The sequence below is a fragment of the Loxodonta africana genome, chromosome 24, assembly GCF_030014295.1.
Source record: "Loxodonta africana isolate mLoxAfr1 chromosome 24, mLoxAfr1.hap2, whole genome shotgun sequence".
Taxonomy (NCBI): Eukaryota; Metazoa; Chordata; class Mammalia; order Proboscidea; family Elephantidae; genus Loxodonta; species Loxodonta africana.
In genome coordinates, this window is record NC_087365.1 from 7,854,218 (window position 1) to 7,876,250 (window position 22,033).

The 22,033-nt window shown below is 44.3% G+C and overlaps 1 protein-coding gene across 5 annotated transcripts in view; it reads right to left on the bottom strand.

Moving 5' to 3' along the window:
* The window catches only part of RIN2 (Ras and Rab interactor 2), a 155,062-nt gene that overhangs the window by 118,367 nt on the left and 14,662 nt on the right, over positions 1-22,033 (bottom strand). For all 5 annotated transcript variants that reach the window (XR_010319204.1, XR_010319205.1, XM_023549986.2 and 2 more), the window contains exon 2: positions 2,016-2,108. Coding sequence is in view for 3 of the 5 variants with exons in the window: in XM_023549986.2 (XP_023405754.1) it covers positions 2,016-2,072 (57 nt within the window). In the remaining 2 variants the exon portion in view is untranslated. The remainder of the gene's footprint in view (positions 1-2,015; positions 2,109-22,033) is intronic.

Here is a 22,033-nt window from a genome sequence, read left to right on the forward strand (position 1 = left end):
CTTCCACATTGACTTTAAAATCAAAGTCAACATAAGTTACAAATGTAAAATCAAAGTCTATGTAAGATACAGCTCCACTGTGCTTCCTGAGAGCATATATTGGTAGTTACAGACTAGCCGATATTTTAGCTTGGCTTAGAAAGGTTGCTGCTTCGAACCTGCCAGCCGTTCCGTGGGAGAAAGACGTGGCAGTCTGCTTCCGTAAAGATTTACAGCTTTGGAAACCCTATGGGGCAGTTCTACTCTGTCCTGTAGAGTCATTATGCATCGGAATCCACTCGACGGTAACAGTTTGGTTAGGTTTTGGTTTTTATGGTTCATCCCTTCCACCAGACGGAAATACATATCCCTATAAGGTGCAACCCAAGAACCTGGAGGATGAGTCAGGAGACCAGGTGGGTTCAGCTTCGGGTCTAAGGAGACTTGAGGCGCTCCCTACCTGCCTCATGTGGGCAGATCTCCTACAGGTTTGATTAAAGCTCAGAGCATCAATTGAGGATTGGAACTACTCGTGTCCAATAGCTTAACCACTATGACTGAGAACTGAGACCATCTGCATCAACATAACTATTCATTCCAAGATACTCTTGCCCAGGAAGTTAAGGCCGTAAAACAATAAATAACTTCACTATTTGCTGTGGGAAATTTCTACAGTTTTCTGGCAATTTGCTCACCTAGGAAAACAACTTGGTAATCAAATGATGATTTACTTACCAAAACTCGCCTCAAGACCCTTGTCTTATCGTATCCACCAATCATGAACTTTTATGTTACAAACTTCACCAAAGCCTAATCAGTTCACTGCCTTAATAAACACAGCTTAAGCCTCTTGAGCCTAGACCCCAAAACCCTAAAAACGCAACATCCTGACCTTTCCTGGCTTTGACACCACTAAGACTGTGTCCTGCTAACGTTCTCTCTACTGCAGCAGAGTGAATGAACTTGGCTTTGCTTTATCAACAGGTTATTCTGATGGATTTTTGTGGAGCCAATAACTGACACAATAAATCAATTTTGGTTTCTTGGAAATGCGGAGCGTATAAATAAGGGTTGATATAGCCTTCCAGCCCATAAGAGTTGGATAGTTATTAAACAGACTACGTTCCTCCGGAATAAAGTTCAAGTGCCTCTACCCTCTTCTGCAGGAAAAAGACGTGCTGTTGGAACACCTGCCAGTGACAGATTTCAAATGAAGATTTTACCTCCGTTCTGTTCTTCTACTTTCTAACATGATTCTGTATTTCCCAAATTTCCTACAATGAGTATGCATTATCTGGAGAGTAAAAGAAAGGAAACAAAGCGAAAAGCCACAGGAAACAAAATTCCCACGTGTAAATTAGAAGACCACTGAGTGTTAATTTAAAATGTGTGCACACACACATACACGCACAACTAGTATATAAAACACCCACTCAAAATCTTACCACGTTAAGCTAGTCGGGTAAGTTTACCCTGTCAGCATTAACATGGGCAGAGAAAAGCTGTACACTTTTGACCGCCTTGCCTGTTTCTCCCACACCTTGCCTGGGGTGTTTGATCAGACACAGATTCCCAGGCCATCCCCAGCAAACGGGATTCAATCAGTGGAGGGTGAGGCCCAGACATCTGTATTTATGAGCACTCAAGTGATTCAAACAATCAAGCGAAGGGCAGGACACACGGACTACAGCCTCAGCTCTCTGGAATGCGAAGTCTGGATTTTAAAGAGCTTCCACCATCAAGCTGCTCAACTGAAAAAGAAAACACTGAGCAGTTCACACATAAGGGGTGCCTCGACACCATAGCACCTCTCCGTGCCAGAGCCCTGTGCCTTTTGTAATTTCAGTATGGAAGCGCTACACTGCAGCCATCCCCCCGCCCCCGCTGTGTAAATCATGGTAACAGCTCGCAGCTGGGCTCAGGCGGCGCTGGCTGAGAGCTGGGGATCCTGCTGCAGCTCGGGAGAGCGGATTCCCAGGCAACCAGCACCGGGAGCAAGCTGACAATTAGCGATCACAATCAAGGCTTCCCTTTACCTTAAAGAAACTTCCACGCTTGTCCAGAAGGCGGGAGCCCATTGTCCACGCAGACATTTCCCCCAGCGAGGCTCTACTGCATGCCTGGGACTCCTGAAGGTAGAGACATTTTTAATGGTTAGTCCAGCCTGTAGGAAATTCCTTTCTAAGCCACAGAACACTCACAACAACAGTCCTGCCAAGAGCTCTTTCCGTCAACAACACAGCGCCATTTATTTCCCACCAAAGCTCTTGCATGTCCTTTCGGTCTGTGATTTCCTGCCTCGGACGGTGTCCCACCTCACTGCGCCTCTCCCCCGGCCCCCCCCCCAACTTGTCCAGCTGACGTAGAAGGTTCCAGCGCTGCCTAAAGCATAATGATTGCTTTGTGTGTTTGCTTGACCTCACACTGAAGTCCAGGAGGGACAAATATTAGATGTCACCACGATCTGTTCTGAAAGCTTATAGATTTAATGGGACTGATCAGACAGGGGCAGGGGAAGAATGGGGCACTATGTGTCCCAGGAAGTCCTGCTGGAATGGAATGAGGTCATCAGGAGCTCTGCTGGCCCTCCCTCCAGGCAAGGTCAGCTGAAGGGCACTGGGAAACAAATCACTATTTTCTCCTTAGAAATCAGGAAGGGTTGGATGAAATACTGTGTCACTGTTTACAAAGATCAGGTCATGTAAGGGGCCAATATGTAAATAGTTCCCTGATAATCCAAGGAAAGGGGTGCCTGCTGGAATGTGGAAGGAGGTGTAATGGCAGGGTAACCAGAATTCCGAATCCTAACTGTAGCTATTCGAGCTTGAATCTCCCTCACTTGGAGCATCAAAATCCAATAATCCTCCCTCTTGGCCACAAAGCCTTCCATGTTCACTTCCAAGTTAAACACACACCAGAGGTGCAGCTGACCTCGCCCAGGCCAGTGTGTATTACGGGGACTGAGCGAGCCTCTCCAAAGCTTTCCAATCCCCTGAAACTCCACCAGGGGCCAATGCAACACCGCCCTCATCCTCCTAGTCCCTCCTGCTCGCTGTAACAAGTGCAGAGGCAGCTCCACTCGACTAGCCCCCAAGGGACCCCAGGGTCCAAAGGATGCATTATTCTCCTGGCTCTTGTTTCTTGGTGCTATGAGGTCCCCATGTCTTTCTGCCCGATTCTCTCTTTTATATCTCAAAAGAGATTGATTTAAGACACAACGTAATCTTGTAGATTGAGTCCTGCCTCATTAATATAACTATGCTAACCCTGCCTCATTAACATCATAAAGGTAATATTTACAACACATAATAGGAAAACCCCATCAGATGACAAATGGTGGACAATCACACAGTACTGGGAATCAGGGCCTAGCTAAGTTGACAGACATTTTGGGGAGACACAATTCAATCCATGACAGGCACCAAGACCAGAGCTGGTTTACTGGGGTTGCCTCATTATTCACTGGGTGAAAGGGAGGCTTAAAGGGCTGTTGATGGTGGCGTTAGAGAAGCTTCAATAAGCGGGAAAACGAAACCTGCAGAGAGTGGTGTAAGCGTGACTGAGCGAGATCTTTGGAGAGGCTTGACTCTACCAGTGACTTGCCCTCCCATTTTCACGCACAGTGGACCACGACGACCCCTGAGATTCCATTTAGGAAAAAATAATAATAGAACTCATGCCCCGCTCTTTCTGGAAGCTTCACCCATTTCAGTCATTTCTCCAGGGCTGTACTACGTTAAAGGTTCCGAGGTATCTCCCCTGAGCTTCTTTCCAGGAGTGATCCCGCAGGGAGGAAGACCAACACTCCAAATCCCTCTCAAGGAGACGGGGGTGGGGAGGGGGCTTCTCAGTGCAATTCAGCTTTCCCAGAGAGGCAGGTTTTGGGGCTCAGCCTCTGAATGGAGGCCAACTCCACTGCCCTTGAAGGCCATCACTCATGAGCAAAGTTTGAAGACTGGAGCAACACCAGAAAGAGAACACGGCACTGTGCTCAGAAGGAAGAGCAAACAGGAGCAGCCCTGTAACCTCAGGAGCAAACAGTTAACCGTTCATACCCAAAACCACACAAATAAAAGAGCATACACTTCTTTAAACCTAACCTAGCTTCCATCATTCTTTTTCTTCCAGACATTTTCTCAGCAGTTAAGGAGTTGCCAAGAGCCAAGACTTCATTCCTAACCAGCCCCAATCTCTTTGTTCTGTGCAGAGGTTTTCCATATACAAACCCTTCTGGATGAGCCCTGACAGGCAAGGAATTTGCCTTTAGCAATGGAGCAGTTTGGATTCCAGAATTTCCTATTTTAGTTTAATTAGCTGCCTGAAAAATGCATGGGTGCATTTAACTGAAACTGTCTTCAACCAAACATCCAGTTTGCATTCCATGAAGAGCCTGCAAGACCACTGCATTTTCTCCTGAAGGTGTAGGCTTCACTCTTCTTCAGAAGGCTGTTCCAAGGGCGGAGATAGCAGTGACAAGAATATGCTACCACGTGCCACAGCAGGTAAGTGCCAAGCAGGCGTGTACCACACAGCCGGGTGCTGGGAACAGTCCATTCAGCCAAGAGGATACTAGCTGCCAGAGATTTGATTCCCCATGTGTGTTGGAGTACAACTATGCTCCCTTAGATTTTCAAGGCTGTGACCTTTTGGAAGCAAATTGCCAGGCTTTTCTTCCGAGGTGCCTCTGGGTGGGTTTGAACTGCCAACTTTTTGGTTAGTACTCAAGTGCTTAACTGTTTTTGTTACCTAGTTATAGTATATAGGTTATTGTTATTTTAAAATCAAGCCCTTAAGATCCCAAAAGAACTTTTGTTTTAAGGTCTTCCTTCCTAAACCCTAACCTCTAAAACCTTAGCCCAGTATCAACAGAAATTTCATATAATTTCCCATGATAACTTCTCCTTTCCACTCATGGCACCCCACCCTCGGCACCTGTCCCAGGTGGTGCCCCAGTAGTTTCATCCTAAAACCACCCCAGTTATAGGCAGGACTGAGAAACAAAATGATATCTTGATATGAGAGGCTGTGAAATTCCTCCAGGCTCATGCCAGGGGTGCTCGTGCCTCTCCTACCTTCCCAGAAGGGAAAGTGGATTCTTAAAACAAGAGCCCAGGGTGCCCAGTGGATCCTTCCAGATGCTAGCTAAGGGCTAGCAAAAACAAAAAAGCCCTAGAGGAGCTGAAGGAGGCTCAAACATTTCAGAGCTGCCAGGCCCTTCAGTAACACCTCTGAAGGAACGTGAAGGAAGCCTGTCCACTAACTGGCCTACAGGACAAAGGCAGGAAGGAAATACTCCTCTACAATTAACCTAGCTGTGGCTTCCCACGCAGCCCCCCAAAAGTGACTGTGGAAGTGAAGGTGTGTCCTCAGAAAGCCGCCCTGAGCTATCCGGCCAGGCCCCAGGCCAGGTGCTCAAAGGCAGGTCGAGGCAAACCCTCCAACCAAGTCTGCTGGGAGCCACGGAGGGGCAGAGCTGGCTACCGAAGCTGGCAAACGAGACTGGAACACAGAGTTCCGATTCCTGGCTCACACCGTCAGCGGCGAGCTGGAGCAGGCGGGGGTCCAGACACGGGCGCTCTTCCAGCTTCTGCTCTCCCTGAACGAGGGCCAGATATCGGCAAGCCAAAGGATCTGAGATCTATTAAGAAATGGGCCACTCCTCTCCTCTCCTTTTTAAAGGTTTATTTAAGCAAATATAGTATGGTGGTAGAATCCCCACCTTCCAGGTAAGAGGCTCAGATTCGAGTCCTAGCCGATGTACCTCACGCACAGCCAACATCCACCTGCCAGTGCACGTTGCTGTGATGCTGAACGAGTTTCAGTGGAGATTCCAGACTGAAACAGACTAGGAAGAAGGGCCTGGTGATCTACATCCAAAAATCAGCCAGTGAAAAAACCCTACAGATCAGAGGGTTCCTGTTTATGGAGCACTGACTTTCGGTTCACAGTGAGGGAACAATCTCACTGATTAAGGGTAGGGTTGCACAGCCAATTAGTATAATTGCTGTCAATAAATAGTACACCTGTAAAAAGTTAAATTGGCAAAAGTTGTGTGATATTTACTACAACAACAACAAAGAGCAGCTGCTGAGGCTGCTGATGTACAACCAAACATCTCAGGGGATTTGGTTCCTTGGTTTGAAGGTTTAGGGTCATGGTTTCATGGGACATCCCAGTTGCTTAGTATTTCTGTTCTACATCCTAGTTCGTTGTATAGTGCCTGGGTCTTAAAAGCTTGCAAGTGTCCATTCAAGGTACAACAATTGGTCTCTATTCGCCTGGAGCAACAGAGGAAGAAGGAGAGTTCGGAATAGGAGGAGGAAATGGAATGTGTGGCTAATTGCCTCCATTGGCATCTGCCTTCTTTGCCATGAGACCAGAAGAACTGGATGGTGCCTGGCTACCACTAGGGAACATTTTGGTCAGAGATTCAGTAGAAGAATCCTGATCAAAAGGGAAAAACGCAGAATAGGATTTGCAGAAATTCTCATGGAATCCAGCCTTTCTGGAGCCATGGAGGCTGAATGAATCCCTGAAACTATTGCCCTGAGATACCATATTTTTACTCAAATAACACGCGCCTTCTATGTTTGTATGCCAACTGTGCCCTCCTCCCAAGACGTATTTTCATAAGTGGGGCATGCTGATTTTTTTCACAGCAACATGTAAAAAAAAAAAAAATAGCGTAGCAACGCCTATGAAAATACCTCACTGAGAAGACGAAGTTGGCAAACAGATGTAGAAGGTGTGAGTTATTTGCATAAAACTATGATAATCTTTAAAACTTAAACCAAAAATATCCCAAGTCTTCTTAAAACCAAAGGACAGTTTAGCTTAACTAGTAAATAATGTTTGCCATGAGCATTGTGCTCTTTTAAGATCTATTTATATGGAACTGAATTGACATCAGCACCTCAAAAGATTAGCTAGGAATCTTAGGGTCAGTGAGTTTATGTTACAGCAGGAGAAACAACTTGGAAAAGGAGGGTGAGAATGTTTGCAGAACTGGAAGAATGTAGTCAATGTCACTAAATCACGTATGTAGAAACTGCTAAATTGGTGTATGTTCTGCTGTGCGTATTCTCAACAACAACAACAAAAATAAAATAAATTATACTTTAAAAACATGAGAAGAAAACGCTATGGGTCACAACGGTCTGATCCCACAACTGATCATGGGATGGTACAGGACTGACATTAGGCGCAGGGTCTCCAAGAGTCGGGGGCCAACTCAGTGGCACCCAGCATCCACATACCCTCCCTATTTTATTTGTCTCAGCTCACAAATGCAGACAGGTGTAACCCCACAATAGAAGCAGCAGTGAGGATGATACTGGAACCCCCCACTTCAGGAGTCCAGTTTAAAAGAAACTGAGTTTATTCAAGTGGTGGGTTCTCATTTCCAAGCTGTGTGAGAGTCGGCACAGAAGTTGCCTAATCACTGCTGTTTTCTTTCCTTTTCTTTCTAGCAGTTGCTTGTGGTGAGGCAAAGTGGACTGCAGTGCTTAGTAAACACGACCTTGAATGACAATAACTTTACAGCCAAAGTCAGGGACACAGGAGAAAGCGACTCACCTTGGGGACTTGTCAGCCTGAGGGGTGGCTTCGCCTATTCGCCAGCTCCTTAAAAGGCTCCCACAGCCTATCTTCCCCCCACTTTAACAGTTTTTGTCTCTACCAAATGAGGTAAAAGCAAATGAGGGTGGTTTGTGTCAGGATTCAGGAACCGTCTCTGAATATTCCCATAGCCATCTTTGTACAGCTGTGAATTTTACAAGTTGCACAGAGGCTCTGGCTTGATATTTGAGTTATATGGTTTTCTTTCTTTTAGGATCTGTATCACTCACTATTTTCCCTCGCTTGAGAGTCAACTTTTTTTTTTTTTGGACAGGTTTAAGACCATGAAAGTTTTTTAACTGAAAAGGAAAACTGACTTAGGAGAAGTTGGAAATCAGAAGGGAAGAGCTGCCTTTCCAGCCCCTCACTCAACAGCTGTGCTTTTATGTATAATTAGGGACAATGTTCAGTGTCCCAGTTTTACTGAGAGTAACACAGCAAAATAAAATATATATTATTTCAAAGCAACAAGTCCAGGGGTGGAACTGTGTCATTTCTGCTACATACAGGACTGGTCGCTAAAGTGCTAATCCTGGCAGAGACCCTGAGACAAGCATTTGTGAGCCCTGGTGGTGCAGTGGTTAAGACCTTGGCTGCTAACCAAAAGGTCAGCAGTTCGAATACACCACCCGCTCCTTGGAAACCCTATGGGGCAGTTCTACTCTGTCCTGTAGGGTCGCTATGAGTCGGAATTAACTCGATGGCAATACGTTTGATTAGTTTTATTAGAGGTGATTTCAGGAAACGCTGGTAGGGAAGTGGGGAATGAGACGGGGTGGGGGGGAGGGCAACCAACACAGGCACATTATTAGGCGAGTTACTACTCTGGGTAACTGGACTTCAATCCCTTTGGGGAGCTCGGGGAGCCCATGTAGAGGTGCCTGAGAGTTGTCCTAACTGAGGGAGGTGGGAACTGAGATATCTGTCAACCAGTCATTGTTTGAGAGCTGCCCCGGGGGGCCTTGGTTCACCAGATTCCAAAAGCCCCTTGTGTGAGCAGAGTGGACTCTGATGGCCAAAGAGAGACCTCAAAGTTGACAGCTGAAAATCAGTGAGATTGCATGAAAATATTAAGTACCCAGGACATATAGGAAGGGGCTTGATAATGTCTGATACAACTGGCAACTTTAAGTATTCACAGAATTTTGTAAAAAGTTTAGATGTCCAGCTTCTCTGGTCACACGGAGGTCTCCTTCCTACATGGCCACAATCGGCTAAGTGTTCTCTTTACACATGACATAAGCCCTCCAGTTCACCGTCTTCCTCCCTCATGTCCTTCCTGGCCCAGCCACAGCCCCTTGTACAGCACCTGCCCTGATCCCGTCTGTCCCGTACCCGAGACGCAAGGTAACTCTGCCCACCCCGTCCTCTCAGCTGCTCAGGCCAGGGATGGACACCTGACCCAGGGCCGGTCATCCACTGACTGTTCTCCAAAGAAACAGAATCTTGTGCTCAAGAATCCGAGTTGAGAGTCACGGAGTAGGTGCTTATGCAAGAGCTGGATCTGGAGTCATACGTTAGGTCAGGAAGCAGGGACGCTGAGGTCATGGGACGACAGGGGAGAAAAAGTGAGAGAGAGAGAGCTGTGAGAAACTTGACCTCAGGCCACCGGCCTTTCAGTTCCCACCATACCTGACAGAACCAAAGGGTCAGCGCATCTTGAATCCTGACGATAAATATCCCCCTTTTTTGAGCAGCTTGGGTGAATTTCTATTCCTTTCCATAAATCAACATTGACCAGAATAGCTTCAGAAGGGCCACCATGGGTTCTCACAAGTAGGTAGAACGGTTAAGATGTTTATTGTCATCTTACTGGATGTTTAATTTAAAGATCTTAGGATGAAGTAAAGCATACACTGAAAAAGAAAAAGGTCTATCGAACCAGAACTGAACTCACAGACGTCGCCTTTGGTGAGAACTTCCTGGGTGAGCACAGCAGACAGAGTTACCAGCCTTCAGATCACCTGAGGGAAGATGCTTCTGTCTGGCGTGGAGAGGACACACAGAAGGCCTATTTCCACCTCTTCTATCCCCATATTATAAATGGGTGGAGGCTTTGCTGGGTTTTAATCTCTCTTTTAAAAAAAGAATTAAGCTTCCAATTTGAATAAAATGCAATCAATTCAGCTTTTCTGACCATGGAATAGAGTGGTAGACTACTGTAAAAATGGTTTTATCCTGTTATTTTAATCTGATCTTTGTGACTTCAAGGCAGTCTTAACCCTGTGTTTAATAAACACAAATATTTTAATTGGAATTATACCAACACTGATGATTTTCATGTTGAAAATATTTTCTGAAGCAAACTCTTAAGCCATCTTCAATCCTTGATCAGTTTCTTACACAGCGTACTTAAATGGTTTAAAACTTTTTCAGTTCTATTTTAATTTTGCACCTTTCTTTTTTTTTAATATGAGAATCTAAAGCTATTAAAGATGCTTCCACATTTTATTCTAAAAGCTTTCTGGTTTTCATTTTTAATCCATAGATTTATGATCCGTCTCAAGTTAATTCTGTCTATAGTGTGAGGTAGGGGTTGGGATTCTTTATTTTTCCACAGAGATATCCATTTAATTTTAATTTTATGGGAAATAGTTTTTAGGGGTAAATTCTATTCCTTGTAAACTTTACATTAGAGATGGGATAGTTCAAAGAGATTTCTGTCTTCATGCAACTTTAGTGACTAAAGCTCCTGCCCCGTAATGTTGTTGTTTCTTCATTAATTCCACAGAGTTCTGAGTTCCTGGGTTAAATTTTGAATACCTGAATTTTGTAAGATGATTTGATTCTTCTGTCAATTTTTAGTCAATAAAAAATTTGATAGTGCATAGTTTTAGCTACTGTCAGGTTTTCTTCCACCTGTGTAATTTCTCTAAGATCAAAGTTTTTTTTATTTTCCAAGATTACAAACAAGATGCAATTCATCAGTCAGTGTTTGGGTCTGTAACAAAGTATGCTTGGTGCAGCTTTATCTGCTTCATTATGAAACAGCAACAATGCTAAAGAACTTGTATTTCTTAGATAATCACTGAGGTAAGTGGAAGCAATTTCCCTCCAACACACTAGGAATACTCTATTGCCCAGCAATGGATGATCCTAATTCTAAACTCGATACTCTTTATTCTAACATTTCTCTGTTTTGTTCACTAACAGTCGATGCCACTAGTGTAGCAAAGGGTAAAGGACACACACAGAGTGAAAACGGCTACATAAAAACATGGTGGGTCAAAGTGTCATGGGAAACATCTTTATGAAGGAAACAAGAGGGACATCTCACCTGTACAACAAACCAGACCGCAGGCCACAAATAGCCTAGAATTTCATGTACAAATTTGATTCTTTTTCCTTCATCTTTATCTTCTAACTTTATCATTTTTAGATTTTGTAACTGTAAGAATAAGAGACCTGTACTTTTTGTTCTCTAGTATTTTGTCACTGTTATTTCAGAATACACACTCTATAAAATTGGGTCCTGACATGATCTGTCACCCTGCCCCAGAACATTGTTAGGAGCTTTTTATTAAGAAGATATACTTAGAACAACGACAAAAAGAAACGAGTAGCTGCTGAGGCTGCTCCTGTACAATCAAATACCTCCTGGGGTTTGGTTCCTGGGTTTGAAGGTTTAGGGTCAAGGTTTCGTGGGACATTCTAGTTAACTGGCCTGATAACGTGTTTAGTGCTTCTGTTCTATTTCCTAGTTCCTTACACAGTGCCTGAGGTCTTAAAAGCTTGCAAGCAGCCATCCAAGGCACAACTATTAGTCTCCATTCACCTGGAGCAACAGAGAAAGAAGGAACGTCAGTAATAGGAGGAGGATACGGAATGTGTGGTTAATTGCCTTCATGAACAACTGCCTCCTTTGCCGTGAGACCAGAAGAAATGGAAGGTGCCTGGCTATCATTACTGCACATTTTGATCAAAGATTCAGTAGAAGAATCCTGACCAAGAAGGAGAAAATACAGAACAAAATTTCAAATTCTAATGGAATCTAGCCTTTCTGGAGCCATGAAGGCTGGATAAACTTCCGAAACTATTATCCTAAGATAATCTTTAAACCTTAAATCAAACATATCTCCTGAAGTCTTCTTAAAGCCAAGCAATAGTTTAGCTTAACTAGTAAAAAATGTCTTCCTTGAGCATTGTGCTCTTTCAAGATATCTATATGGAATCAAATTGACAACAGCAACTCAAAAGATTAGATAGAAAACTTAAGGGTCAGTGAGTTTATGTTAATGGTGGAAGGACAACTCAGAAAAGGAGGGTGAGAATGGCTGCACAACTCGAAGAACGTAATGAATGTTGATGAACTGTACATGTAGAAGCTGTTGAACTGGTCTATGCTTTGCTGCGTATATTCTCAACAAAAACAGCAAACTTAAAAAAAAAAAAAAAGCCCCAGGAGCCATTTTTGTTTGTTTTGCATGAGAGCCCTCTGGGAAGTGTGGCAAAGAGGGCTGTTTGTCCCCTAATGTCCATTCTCTCCCTCTTCCTCAGTAACAGATCCTCCACTTTTTAAGTAGGCTCATGGCCATTAGACTAGCACTGTATTTTTTCATTCTCCCGAGCAGCTATGTGTGGTCATGTAACTAAATGCTTGCCAATGTGCGTGAAACTTCCAGAAAGTGTCCTTGAAAGGGGTATGTATGCCATCTCCTCCCCTTTCCTTTTCCTGCTTGCTGGAATGTGGACAGGATGGCTGGAGTTGGGACTGCCATCTTGGATCATGACATGATCTTGGTAATGGAATGCCATGAGTGGTGGAACAAAAAGATAGGGGTAACCTGGGTCCTTAACATCATTGGGCATCATGGAACCCACCTATAGACTTGGGGGAGAGAGAAAACATTTTCATCTTATTTAAGCCACTGGTTTTCTGATATTTCTATCGCTCTCAGTCATACCTCATCTTAATTAGTTCAGAGATGTATTACCAGTAAAAAAAAAAAAAGTGAAGGACTTGGGATTTGTTAAATGACAGCTTGCTAACCTGTATATGCTGATGTCCCTCCAAGCTGTCCACCTCATCACTAGGTCATTTACTTTGCTCTTTGATCGGTGATATGCTGGAAAATGTTACCAAAGAGTTTTCACTGACTAATTAATCAGGGAATAAAAGCCCTGAGTTTTAGCATTTGTCTAGTTTTTGGTATGACTACACCCACCATGTCTGATTTCAAGCTACTAATATGATGTCGATGGACTTGCAAAACTCGTGAAAATTTAACAATCAGCTCTAATAAGTGGCAAGAACTGACTTGAGTACATCACTGCCTTTAATTTACCAATTCAAGGTCTCTGAAAAGGCTGCATTTATTCAATTCTATAAATAATAAAAGATAACAAAAGTGAGAAACTGGATCTCTAAACTGACTGATCCATGAAACCACATTATTACTAGTAAGACATGAAATATTTCTGGTTATCATTGTACCAAGTTAAATAGTGCCATTAGGGTGCTATTTCATCCTTAGGAGATCCCATTTCTTTAGCGTTTAAAGAGAAGAAGAAAAGATCTTCTTTTAGGCAATCAGACACTGGGAATGCTCTTTCCCTTTGTATAGAAGTATCTCCAATACCTTACACCCTGCCTGCCACCTATGTGCTCAATAAATCCTTGTTGAATAAGTAAGTGAATGAGATTTTATGAAGAAGCCATCAAGTTTGAAAGGGAGAGTTTTTAAAGAATGGCTTACTCAAAAGCATAAAATGATAGGATAGCTTCACGAATGGCAAGGAAATATCAAATACCAATAACCCACACAAAAACCATGCCATTGATCCACAACGTGCTGCACAAAACATTTTTTGTATCACTTAGAAACTTCAGAAAAATGGTTTAAGAGTTCACATGTTCTCTCCGTGATTAGATTTTTCCCATAGAGTTTGTAATCTGGAGACCTTTCCTTTCTACTATTGTACAGACCTACTTTGTTTTTGCTCAAATCAGAATTCTAGGGAGGTGCTCAGGTGTGCGAACAAGCCATCACATCACCATTGGGAGGACAAAACAAAAAATCTCACCAGAACAGATGCAAAACTTCCATTGAAACATAACTGACCAAGCAAACTAACTTCTCCATGTGCACACATATGTACTCGCATCTATGTTTGTGGGGACTGTTGTTGGTAGTTTTCCGCTCCAACTCATTCTGACCCCATGTACAACAGAATAAAACATTGCCCGATCCTGTGCCATCTTCATGATTGTTGTTACACTTGAGTGCGTTGAGGGTTTTTTGAGTGCCTTCCAACCTAGGGAATATCAAACACGATATTCTGCTGTGATCCATAGGGTCTTCACTGGCTAATTTTCAGAAGTAGTCTATCTTAGTCTGGAATCTCTTATGAAACCTCTCCGTAATGGGTGACCCTGCTGGTATTTGAAATACCGATGGCATAGATTCCAGCATCATAGCAACATGCTCATTCAACCCACGTTCTGGGGATTAGGGACTTAAAATTCCTGACCTTGGTCTTAAGAAGTGGGCTGGAGCACAGCTGAGCCTCCTCTGAAGAATGCCTTCCTTCTAAGTTGTAGATTCCTTGCAGGAACTATCAGCGGAAGAACACCCTCTAATATGGAGATAACTAAATACTGTAACACCTTCCATAAATAATAAATGCTCTATGTAACTAATGCCAGCCCATAGCTAGAATCCGGACATTATCAAGAGGGATGCACAAGAAACAAAGCAGTTGCTCTCCAAAATAACTTAATATCTTGTGGGTCATGGAAACCCACACAGCTCGGGAAGGCTCTTGGTTATGCCTGTTGCCATCACCAAAAAAGTGGGTTTTGTGTCAGAGACTGTGCCTCAGAAACTCAGGCATGTTTAAAAGTCTCAATCTTGGTTGACCAATGGCATTCATGTCTTTTGCTGGGAGAGACAAGTACATATGTCAGAGTGTTTCACAAATCCAGTTTCACGTCACTCAGTTTTGTATGAGTGGCAACTACCAAGTAGTCTCTGGAAGGCCATTCTCTCTGAACCTTGGGTTTTCCTTTGAATGGTCTACCCCACTCCTGTCTTCCTGTTCAGACTTACACCTCTGGCAGGGAGTCCAGATAGAGCAGGTATGTTTTGTGTGGAGCCCAAGGAGGAGGGCAGCAGTAAGATCATCTCTTTCCCACCAAGAGTATTTGAGGATCTGTACAAACTCATGTCCAAGGGAGATTGCTGCTGGACAGACTGACAGTCAAGGGGTCAGACTTCTAGGACCTAGGGCCAAATGCATGGTCTAGGTGGATACTGGGGCCAATGTGCCATTGACCTTGTCTGGGCTCTCATGTCTCCCAAGGGAATCTGGATGAACATTAATATTTTCAGAGGACAAATGGAGGCCCATGTACTTTATGCCTGAATATTTACAAGTTATAGGCCATACCTACAAGCTGTTAACTAAGATATATTCTATTCTCCTCCTTTAGAAGGACTTGGAAGGCCAGGTTTGAGTTGAAAATTTTCAGACTCCTCAGAGTCTGTGCCTGACTGAACATGGGGACATGAGGTGATCCGGAGCCTACCTCCTAGCCTATCACCCTTCTTTTCCTCTGACAGCTGCACTGCGAGGGGTCTCACCCCACCTGTAGACACCCCAGGCTTCATGCCCAAGAACTGTCCATCTCTCACTCCTCCCAAACCTTCCACTCTACGGATGCTATGCCAGCAGTAGAGCCAGCCCTCGGGAGGAGGGATTTGGAAGGGAGCAGACACTGGAAGTGGGCTGGGGCCATTTGCGGAGGGATTCTAGAGTTCTGCGTATCTGAAGCAAGGTCCGGGGTCAGTGAGGGGGTGGGCTCCAGGTTGGCACAACCCTTTGGCCCTGTGGACATCTCCCTCCATGGGGAGGGGTGTGGCTCAAGGGGGGACAAAGTGCAAAGCCCAGAGCAGAAGCCCCTCTTGGCCACATCTTGGGGCACTATCAGTGGGCAAGTTGGATCATCTTTGGGTCCACACAGAAGGGGTACTACTTAGACTACTGCCTTTGGTCCTCCCCCACCCTCATCCGATCTTGGTTTGCAGAGTATAAGGTTCAGTCCAGTGTTGCCTACTTACACCCCCTGTGGTTCCTGGACAAAACAGACTGGTCTGGATGCAACAGCCCTAAGACATCTGTCATGGATTGAATTGTGGTCCCCCAAAATATGAGTATCAACTTGGTCAGGCCATGATTGCCAGTACTGTGTGACTGTCCACCATTTTGTCATCTGATATGATTTTCCTTGTTGTTGTTGTTGTTAGGTGCCGTCAAGTCAGTTCCGACTCATGGCAACCCTACGCACAAGAGACAGAAACACTGCCGGGTCCTGCGCCATCCTTAAAATCAGTGTTATGCTTGAGCTCATTGTTGTAGCCACTGTGTTAATCCACCTCGTTGAGGGTCTTCCTCTTTTCCGCTGACCCTGTACTTTGCTGAGCATGATGTCCTTCTCCAAGGTCTGATCTCTCCTGACAACATGTCCAAAATATGTTAACATGCAGTCTCACCATCCTTGCTTCTAAGGAGCATTCTGGTTGTACTTCTTCCAAGACAGATTTGTTCGTTCTTTTGGCAGCCCATGGCATATTCAACATTCTTTGCCAACACACAATTCAAAGGTGTCAATTCTCCTTCAGTCTTCCATATTCATTGTCCAGCTTTCACAAGCATATGATGTGACTGAAAATACCATGGCTTAGGTCAGGCACACCTTAGTCTTCAAGGCGACATCTTTGCTTTTCAATGCTTTAAAGAGGTCCTTTGCAGCAGATTTACCCAATGCAACGCATCATTTGATTTCTTGACTACTGCATCCATGGCTGTTGATTGTGGAGTGATTTTCCTATGTGTTGTACATTCTGCCTCTATGATGTTACTGAGGGAGGATAAAACCAAAAAAACCAAACCCAGTACTGTCGACTCGATTCCGACTCATAGTAACCCTATAGGACAGAGTAGAACTGCCTCACAGAGTTTCCAAGGAGCGCCTGGTGGATTCGAACTGCTGACCCTTTGGTTAGCAGCTGTAGCACTTAACCACTATGCCACCAGGGTTTCCTTGAGGGGGATAGGCAGCAGTTATGTTAATGATTCGGGACTCAATCTGCAAGATTGGGTTGTGTCTTGAGTCAATTTCTTTTGGGATATAAAAGAGAGAAGTGAGCAGAGAGACAGGGAGACCTCATACCATCAAGAAAGCAGGGCTGGCAGCAGAGTACATCCTTTGGACCAGGGGTTCCTGCACAGAGAAGCTCCTAGACCAGGGAAAGATTAATGAGAAGGACCTTCCCCCAGAGCCAGCAGAGACAGAAAGCCTTCCCTTGGAGCTGCCACCCCGAATTTGGACTTCTAGACTATTTTACTGTGAGGAAACAAATTTCTCTTTGTTAAAGCCACCCACTTGTGGTATTTCTGTTATAATGGCATTAGATAACTAAGACAGCATCCCAATTTTTCTCTAGCTCTTATTCCGGTTTAAGAAGTCATGCTCTCTCCTTAAAAGCATCCTGGCTATTGTGCTCCTTCCTTTCTGATTGCCTTCTTTGGGCTGTTCTAACACACTATTATTTTAGCCCCTTCACTATGGATCCGCCATCTTGGGCCCCTTCTATAATCCCATTCTTAATCCAGAACCAGCTATTTCTCTCCTCCAAGTTTCTCCATCTTAGAAGTCAAAACACATCCAGTGAGCACTGGAAAATATCTCTGCCCTGTGTCAGAGCTCATACCCCAGAAGCATACTTTCTTTGGGGGTTATGGTAATTTTATGGCCCCTCTACAATCCGTTTCTACTGACCTCAAGTTACTGCAGATAACAGAAAACTGAATAACATGCCTGAGAATCACCCCAAACTGTTTATCTTGGGGAAAAAAAAAAAAAACAAAAACTCCCGGCCCCATTGGGTGGCTATAATCCCATCTCCAGCAAACAGGAAGGTTAAAGACAAATTCTTTTATCTTCTTGAAGAACTTACCCTCTTACTCTTTTCTAAAAGGCTGCAAGTGTTTTTGCTAAAGCCAGGAAAGATGGTCTACATCTGTTCAGTGCCGCACCAAATCTATCTCCTCACGGTTCTCACTGGCCTAACCCAGCCAGAGGGTTAGGATATATACTCTAAGTAACTCCCCATCACTCTGGGACAACAAACCAGTGGACAGATGGCCTTTTTATTTACAAAGGGCTTTACCCACAGATTTCCATTGGACCTGCCTGTTAGGGCATCACACATTGTGTGGCACCTCTACCTACAAAGATGAGGCTCACCTACAGTGGGAAGCTTCTAGTTTAATCACGACTTTCTCCACAGGCCCTGTTCTCCAATTAGGCATTGACTGTCTCCTCTCCCCTCCTGCTCCCTGTTTTCTAGTATATTCTATCCCTTTATCATTTCATCAGAGTCTGCGGATAGAGCAGACAGAAGTCAAATCATTGAGTGGGCAGACACATGCTTTACTTCTGGATTTTAACTGTTTATTTTGTCTGGTTCCAATAAAAAAAACAAAGACAAAAAATAAGGGTTTGTGGAGTTCTCTTATTCCCTTCCTGCCTCCTGTTCTTAACTCACAGATATTTATCCACAAAAGAGTACAAAGGGAAACAGTCATTTTTGGTTTCTTTCTCTCAAATTTAGCTTCGAATGCTGACTTTCCATTTAAAATTCCTTTCCTCTGAAGTCCTTGCTCCCCTTTCTGTTAACGACAGCACCAGGCTTGAAACCTCAGAGGGAAGGACCCAGACCCCTCCCTGACTCTACTCCGCACATCAATCACTCCTACTTCTGCTGAGTCTTCCTGTCGGCAAGTCTCTTGTCTTCCTTCCCAGTCTGACTAACTCCACACCCACTCAGGCCTTGGACCGCGGGCACCTCAGTAACTCTGGCAGCTCCCCAATGTCTGTCACCGCTAGTCCGTCCTGTGGGCCCACACCAAAGGAATGATCATTTCCCAGCAGGCTGCTTCCCTGCTGGCAGCCCACGGCTGAGAATTTAACATCCATACTCCCTGGCTGGGTACTCAGGACCTCTTTGATTGGTTTCCAGCCCAACTTTCCAATCTCAGCTGCTAATTAAGTCCCTCCATTTCTCACCTCTCATCAGGCCAATGTCACCTGCCTTAGTCTGAGGTCTCGGGGAGCAGACTCTGAGACAAGTACTGGTGTGTAAGTTTATTTAGGAGGTGCCGCCAGGAGGCGCTGATAGGGAGGGGAGACAGGGATAAGAAGGCAGGCAACACTGTAAAAGGCTACTGGGTGTTCCATCTAGAACACCCTTCTGGGTTATTTCTGCCTTTCCTTGTCTTTGAGTGCTTTTCAATTCTGTCAGTTGTAGAAAATTGATAATAATGCAAATAACTCTTGCCCACAGAGATGCAAATTGTGTCCTGTGGCTATTGGCCAGTTTCATGTCTTTTTGTAAATTCACTGTAGCATTCTTCATTGCCTCTATCAGTGGTCAGCAAGCTAAGCCTGGGGCCAAATGTACCTGCCATTTTTTTTTTAAATAAAGTTTTATCGAAATACAGCAACTGCTCCTTTATTTACACATTGTCTATGACTTTTCAAAGGTGCCCTGGTGGTCCAGTGGTTAAAGCGCTCGGCTGCTAACCAAAGGGTTGGCAGTTCGAATCCACCAGCACTCTGTGGGAGAAAGATGTGGCAGTCTGCTTCCCTAAAGGTTACAGCCGTGGAAGCCCTATGGGGCAGTTCTATTCTGTACTATAGGGTCCCTGTGATCTGGAATCACCTTGATGGCAATGGTTTTTTTATGACTGTTTTCAGGCTACTGTGGCTGAGTTGAATAGTTGCAACAGAAATAATATGGCCCATAAAGCCTAAAATATTTACTATCTGGCCCTTTATAGAGAAATTTTGCTATATAGTTATATGGGTATGCTGGTTGAGTTCTCCTTTGAATCAATTGTGACATTTTCCTGTTTCTTTCATTAATGAGTTAAACACACCTTAAACCCTATTTTTATTTGTACGAGTGCCATGATTTTACCTTAAAAAAAAAAAAAGTATCCTTTAAAACTGAGTATGTCACTGGCAACTGGAGCTTAATGCCACTGGGGAAGTTAGAAAGAATGGGTAGAATATACCTCAGAATTGTCCCACCAGAGGTGGAGGAAGCTGGGTTATTTATCTCCTGACTCCTGTCAGTCACTGCTGAAGTGTCGATTCCCTGGCCTGCCAGGCCACCAGGCTGAGCACTGCAGCAAGAAGCCGCAGGAATGTGTGTAATGGGGATGGGCGGGGCACAACAGCCCATACAACTTAGTGCTTCAGGACCATCTCCATTTTGCACATTAATCAGGCTACCTCCCCTATTCTATTCTGCCTCACTTACCCAAATGGCTTCAGCTCAAGACCACCTTCTTCATGAACTTTTCCCTGACTACTGCCCACCATAATGACAGAGCCCCATCATTTCCTATCCAAAAACACTGAACTTCACAAAAATTAAAACATTTATCCAACAAACCAGTGTTGTTGTCATTAGATGCCATCGAGTCGGATCCGACTCATAGCGACCCTACAGGACACAGCAGAACTGCCCCACAGGGTTTCCAAGGAGCGGCTGGTGGAATTGAACTGCCGACCTTTTGGTTAGCAGCCGAACTCTTAACCATTGCACTACCAGGGCTCCAAACAAACCAGTAGCACAGGTGAAATAACACAAGAGTCCACAATTCCTAAATCTTAGCGTCCTCCTCCTAAACATCACTGAAATAATTTAGAAATACAGTACTAGTTGAGCAATGATATATAGGTTGGTTCTGCCCCCACCGGAGGAGATACCCACAGAAGTGGAGATAAAGAAACTTTCCTTTTAAGCTTCAAACTATCTTTCTTGAGTACTTCCCACATGTGACGTTTGCATGCTGCACCTCCCAGCTACACCACCAAACCTAGACCGGTTAGGTGAAAGTGGCCTAAGTTGACAGTCCCAGGCATATGAAATTCTGAAGCCACGCAATACACAATGAACTGCTGGTTACCAGCACCGGTGATTTGTCTACTTTGATCCAGCTCCCTCCCCTCTCCAGTGGGCAAACTCTGAGGCCTATGTTCTATACCATTTCCCTGAGGTTCCCACTGAGATGACCTCCCGTTGCCCCAGTGGGGACTGGCTTAATAACAAACCTTTATTGGTTGACTTTTCTTCCCCACTTCCAGACTCTTCTACCAGCATCCCCTTTACTCCCCGCAAATGAATTGTACTTGAATCCTTATCTCAGGGTCTGTTTCTGGGGGGAACCCAAACCAAGACAATCAGAGACACACACAGACAGACACAGACACACACACACACACACACACACACACACACACAGTCACTTGAGAATGCGCCTTATTTGATGCTTTCCTTTCCCTGTCTCCCATCTCCATTTTCCTCCTGGTATTTCCTGAGATCACCTCCCAGTAAATTACTTATATACTTAAATCCTTTTCTCAGAGACTAGATCTGGGGAAACTCAAACTAAGACAGTTGCACATCACACATGCACACACACACCCCCCAAACTGAAGGGAGAACAGGAGAACAAGGATAACAGAAATGTAGGAAACATTTTTGCCAACGTAATATGCAGAAAAAATAAATATATTTTGAATGAAACTTGTATATTCCTACACATAACCACTCTTTGTGGTTGTAACAAACACGACCCGATTAAGAATGGTGAAAAAATCGAAATGAAAGACCGCTGCACTTGGCAAGCAAGTTAAAATATTATGTTAAATTCAGTGTAACTAACGGTAAATCTATTTTCAATGAAGTAGGCAGTTTTTATTAATAATCTTTTTTTTTTTTTTCTTGTCTAGCCCATACAAAATAAGGTCAAAGAATAAAAAGATTCACCAAACCATTAGCCCACTCAGGATACCCAGACACTTAGGGCCAGCTTTGCTCCCATGAAACCACACTTAAAGCTTTGAAGAAATCACTCCTATTTCTTTCTTCAGAATCCCTTACCTGTTTCTCCATGGTGTGTTGTTGTTGGCTGTTGCCGAGTCAGCCCCTAACTCATGGTGACCCCATGCTCAATGGAACAAAACACTGCCCAGTCCTGGGCCATTCCCATGATCACTTGTGGATCAGACAGTTGTGATCCATAGGTTTTCTCTGGCTCATATTCAGAAGTGGATCGCCAGGCCTTTCTTCCGAGTCCATCACAGTCTGGATCCACTGAAACCCGCTCAACATCACAGCAACACGCAAGCCTCCACTGACAGATGGGTGGGTGGTGGTTGTGCGTGAAGGGCACTGGCTGGGTATGGAACCCAGGTCTTCCTCATGGAAGGTGAGAATTCTACTTCTAAGCTATGAGTGCCCCCATTTCTCCATGGTAATCAGCAGTAAACCCTACAATATCAGTGGGCCTATGAACCAGTTAGCAGTTTTTATTGTTGGATATAACAGAAAACTCAATTCAAATTGGCTTAAAAATAAAC